Source organism: Oryza sativa, chromosome 7 (assembly GCF_034140825.1).
Source record: "Oryza sativa Japonica Group chromosome 7, ASM3414082v1".
In the NCBI taxonomy this organism is placed as follows: Eukaryota; Viridiplantae; Streptophyta; class Magnoliopsida; order Poales; family Poaceae; genus Oryza; species Oryza sativa.
In genome coordinates this window covers 13,711,328-13,716,568 of record NC_089041.1, presented here as the reverse complement: position 1 = coordinate 13,716,568, position 5,241 = coordinate 13,711,328, and the positions used below count along the sequence as shown (strand labels likewise).

The following is a 5,241-nucleotide window of genomic DNA, read 5'->3' as shown; positions in this document are numbered from 1 at the left end:
CCGTCTCAACAGATAAATTTCTTAGATACAGAAACAGACCTCCTCAATTCTGGCATCCACAATTTCAATTATGGCATCCACAATTTCATTTGGAGAACAACAGACTGCATCACTTTACCATTATAAATAAAAAAAATCAGGGAGGGACTTGTCAAAAAATCACACATTTCATTCATTGAACGGTAATTTACATCTTACATGAAAAGGTGAACTTCTGGAAAAAAATGTACAATTTCATCTACAATGTCATAAACAAATACTCCCTCCATCCACAAAAGTTACACCTATTTCACATTTGAATTATTCCAAATAAGTTGTACCTATTTGTAGTCTTTATGCATTAAGATTTAAATGAAGATATAAATTAAATGTTTTATTAGAACTCAAGGAGTCATCTAAATACTCATTGGTTGCATGGTTACATTCACTACTTGATTTTGTAATATCCAAGGTGATTTAATTTCTCCTTGGTCTTGGTGTCAATTGTAGTTTGTGTAACTTTTGTGGATGGAGGGAGTACATAACTTGGACTTCTCCATCTAATTGAAGTATACTCTCTATTATTCCATATTGATTGAACTGTTATTTCGTTAATCATCATCTTCACACACCCGTTAATCATCATCTTCACACAAGAACTTGCTATACAAATGTAACTTTACAATGTGAAAAAAAATAAATAGTGAAAGTGGACTAGAGTAGAGATTGTGAAGGAAGCTACTGATAAAATATTCTGTCGACAAAATAATGACAAGACTTACCGTCTCAATAAACAACACGGGATGGACTATGAATCATGTGAATAATAGATCAAATTAAGTCCATGGTTTATCTGAACATCTGAAACTGAAAGTAGATTACTCAGAGTTTGTGAGAGAATCTATGAACAAAAAAAATTATGTCATACAAGAAGCACTATGCATACATATGAGCCATGAACTATCTCTCAAATTTAACACCATGGATGCAAAGGAATATGCCTTTCAATCATCAAGTATATCATGGAGTTTCCAGGTTCAGCTTGTAGTGAAGTCTACAAAAGAAATCGTCTTTTGATCTGCTAAGGAAAAGCAAAAGAATAGTGAAACATGATTAATAATGCCCTGTATTGGATATATAGTGAAACAAAATATATATTGACAACAAATACAGAGTTGATCAAGATACGGCAACATGTAAGTTAGCAATCATATATGCATGATATTTTATTGGAAATTAATCAACCTCACCTTGCTAGTAGTAACATGGAGGTGCTTCAGCGGTAACTGAAGTTCCTGAGAATTGATAATCGCATATGTGTCAAATAGCAGCATAAGCCGTCCCTCTAGCTAGTCTGCTAACAGAAACCCTGCATTAAGGTAGGAGGCATACAAAAGCAATCAAAGTCAATATATATCTGTGTATATCTGTTGTGCCTTTTTGGACTTCCGAAATTAAGGGATCCAGTTCATTTTCCAGAAACTAGATTTACATTGAATGCAGTAATGTTGACAACTTTGAGAACATACTTAGCTTTTCAGGAAAGAAAGATCATTAAGAACAATGGCCTCTAATCACAGTCCGAATGAATGTAAATTAAAACTACCAAAGTACACCAAACCAGATGTTCATCACGAATCATCCTAAACCAATGTGTACCTACGTGGATTCTCAATAGAAAGGGAGAACAATGAAATTACCTTTTCTTTGATGAAGCTGTGCAACTCGATCTGATTCCTCACAGCAGGTCAATCCCTTGGCCGTCCTAGCACTTTCTATCAGCCAATCAGGGGATCATACTCTGAATCAGCCAAAAATCAGAGTCTCATCCCTCCACAAATCTACTCCCCACGTGTTCATCTACCTAGCGACTGGCAAGATCTGAATCGAGCCGCGGTGGCTGCAATGGAGTGGCAGCGCAGTGGCGATAGGCAGCAACGGCCAGAAAGGAGAAGCAACTAGAAAGGGTGCAGGACCAGAGCGATGGTGGTCAGCGGTGGCGCGCGGTGGTGGTGGAGGAGGCGCGCCGGCGATCTGGGGAGGGCGCGCAGCGGCGTGCGACTCTGTCGAGGGTTTTGATAGACCCACGACTGTAGTTCCAAAAATAAATAGTGATTATCCTATTAATTAATAATTTTAAAGGATATTATAATGGTGGGTGCTGTTAAGTGGGGAGGTAGCCACGGTTTATCTCTCCATCTCTTTTATCCGACTCTAGGTGATGGGGGATTTCTCGCACGTATGTTGGAATAGTTAGGTAGCGACGGTATGATGACCCGTAGTATTTAAGCCGTCTCTAGTTACCTATTTTGCTGTAGTAATTAGTTGTATTAACTGTTCACCACAAATTGTTTATTGATGTATGTATGTCTACATTGAGTGCTTATCAATAATTGATCAAGCTAGTTTCCACAGTACTGTCTACATATAATCCGTGGTCTGTTGACTTCATAATTTCGTATACCTATCGTCAAAATCCTGTGTCCGCCACTGCCTTGGGCTTTTATGAACTGGGCTTGAAAATGGCTGAACCTGCCCATATGCTGCCAAGTCAAGCTCCTGACATTATCCCATGCAGTGATGCAGAAAAAAAAATAGATCATTTTATCTTAAAAAGAACTTAGAGAACCATAACAATACCATTTTTATTTATTAGAAATATATATACGAGTTCTACACATAGCCATGCATGCTATGTGTAGTATATATGTGATTATTTCTAGGATGGCTCCCAACCTTCTAGTAACGAAAGTATACAAGAACAAAATATGTATACAAACAACTCTTCATCCCCTTATTGAAAGCTAAGGTTGTTCCATCATATAACATCCCAAGGATCATACTGAGACATATCTATCCGTTAATAGCTCTTCAGCCAAAACGACATCTCCTTCGTGAACCTCTCCATCGCTGGCTCTGGCAACAACATCGACACCACAATCGAGTCCTCCCCATTTTCGTTCTTGCATTTCATGTGATAGCTTATCAGCTTCGAGGTGAGGTCTCCGGCGAAAGGCGTGCCGCCGCCGACCATCTCCGCCACCCCACAGCGCAACGCACCGCCTCCTCCACCGACCCATTTCGTGTCAGAAACCTCATACGTCCTGTCCATGGCGAACGCCGGCCGCTCCCGCCATGTCGCCAGGAGATCAACCATCGACTCCACGCGCTCCCTCGTCGTGCCGGCCTTGGCCCTGCACATGAGCTCGACGGTGTCCGCGAGAGGCTGCCGGGCCAGCTCGCCGACGGTGGCCGTCACCATGGGGGAGAGATGCGCGTTCCCGTAGTAGCCCGGCGGCACGGCGGCTTCTTCTTCGCGGCTCCACCATCTCCCTCGTAGATTCAGGGTGAACATGAGGCGCACGCGTCGATCGGGCTCGTACCCCAGCGCCGACGTGCGGCATCGCCACATGACCGCGGTGAGCAGCTCGAATGCCGTGGTGGATCTGGTGAGGTGTGCAGGGATCAGGCTCCGGAGAGCCGAGATCTCTTTTGGCCCGAAGCTGAAGTACTTCATCACCATGGTTTCAGGTGGAGTTGTCAGCATCACATCGTCGACGTCGCCGTCGCCGTCGCCTGCGCTGCTCCGGCCGTCGAGGATCGGCTTGTATGCCGGGTAGACATGGGTGAAGGATGGTGGTGTCCGTGCTGCGAAGAACGACTCTCTGCCCCACACGGGCATGGTGGATGGGATTGGTTCACCGCCGGCGAAACCAGCTATGGTTTTGATGAACTGGAGCAGGCCGAAGGCGTCAAAAATGCAGTGGCACATGTGGAGGCCGATGACAAATCCACCGCATTTCAGTTGAGTCACCTACATATATTCGTTCGAAAGCAGAGATAGGATTAACCAACGGATTGTTAGACATTCAGATCTGAAACATATGTACGTACGCTTAACACAGGGCTAACACAATTTCGGAAGGCCTAAAAAAAAATTCAGGGACTGATAAATCCACAATTTCTGAAAATTTGGAATATTTTCGATCCAAAATAATTTGAATTTTGAATAAACGTTGAGCCAATTTGAATACTACTTCCGTTCCAAATATAGTATCCTAGTGCTAAATGGAACACAACCTAGCTACTACCTCCGTGCATATGACGTGGGCTACTATAAATTTAAACTAGCTAACGTCATATAAAAAACTAGAGGGAGTAGTACTGCTATGCTATGAGCAAAACAGGCTATGTTGTGGGGTTTGTCCAAATTCATAATACTACTACTAACTACTCCTATGTCACATCTAATACTAAAACAAATGGGGTGTTTTTTTTCTTAATTCAGAAAAGAAAAAAGAAACATTAGGCAAAATAGTTTCGCGCTAGGGGGAGATGGGGGACCCGAAATTTAGAAACGAAATTGCAAACCGTGCGCGTAAAATTTTAATGAATCGGTCAGGTAGTAACAGATGCCTTGGTTGTAAATTTAAAATTTGAAAGAAAACATCTGAAAGGCTAATCAATTGAGACATATATATACCTGCAGGAAGAGCAGAGGCTTGTCTAGGATATCCCTAGTGTCGCCGGCATCACCGAGGAACTCCTCGACACACGGATACGGCGGCAGCAGCGGCTCGCCGAGCTCCTCCAGCCGCACGTCGGCGGTGGCCTCGACGAACGCCACCCCTTCCGCCGTGCAGTCCACGGCCAGCTTGTTCCCGCCGGGGACGAGAGCCCGCAGGCGGCCGGCCACAGGGTAGTAGTGCACGAGGGCCTCGGCGACGGCCGCCTTGATCACCTTGGCGGCGATGTTGTCGCCGCCGGGCAGGCCGCCGGCCATCTTGGGGGAGACGCGGAAGAACCCCACGACGGTCTCGTAGTAGCGCAGCGTCCACTGGTCGTCGAGGTCGGACAGCAGCTTGGTCTCACGTGGCGTCGGCCTAGCCGGCGTCACCAGCTCCGGCGAGCTCCGGCGTGCCGTGAAAGTGGCCACCATGGTGCACGACCGACCTGAAACTGGGAGACTGATGAGAAGCTGAAACTTAGCTTAGCTTTGTATAATGAATTCCTCTTTGCCTGATCAGTTGCAGTGGATGGATCAGAGTGATGGAGCTTCAGCCGGTATATATAGTGCGTTTTCTTTCTGCCAACGTTGCATGGGAACGCCTGGAAATGGGTGGAGGCATATATTTTGGTGTTTGCTTTTTCTATAATGTTAAAGGTTTGGAAGATCTCTTGGAAGCTAGCAGCTGGCATGCAGGGCTCTGTCAACTGCTCAAAAGTCTCCAAAGAAATTTCTCCCTTTTAGTCAAGTTGCAG

The 5,241-nt window shown here is 44.7% G+C and overlaps 1 protein-coding gene across 1 annotated transcript; it reads right to left on the bottom strand.

The window, feature by feature from the left end:
• Positions 1 to 2,674: 2,674 nt before the first annotated feature.
• Positions 2,675 to 5,007, bottom strand: LOC107276147 (acyl transferase 1-like). The gene is made up of 2 exons (XM_015790658.2): positions 4,463 to 5,007; positions 2,675 to 3,793 (listed from the first exon to the last, which is right to left on the bottom strand). Exons 1-2 carry the CDS (start codon positions 4,916 to 4,918, stop codon positions 2,840 to 2,842), a joined length of 1,410 nt encoding a protein of 469 aa, XP_015646144.1. The 5' UTR covers positions 4,919 to 5,007; the 3' UTR covers positions 2,675 to 2,839.
• Positions 5,008 to 5,241: the final 234 nt, after the last annotated feature.

What these genes read in the sequence shown, in the direction of transcription:
- LOC107276147 (XM_015790658.2), bottom strand. Translation starts at nt 4,918, where the DNA reads ATGGTGGCCACTTTCACGGCACGCCGGAGCTCGCCGGAGCTGGTGACG. An exon ending in AGCCTCTGCTCTTCCTGCAG is followed by an intron (nt 3,794 to 4,462) that starts GTATATATATGT and finishes GAATATATGTAG; the next exon opens with GTGACTCAACTGAAATGCGG.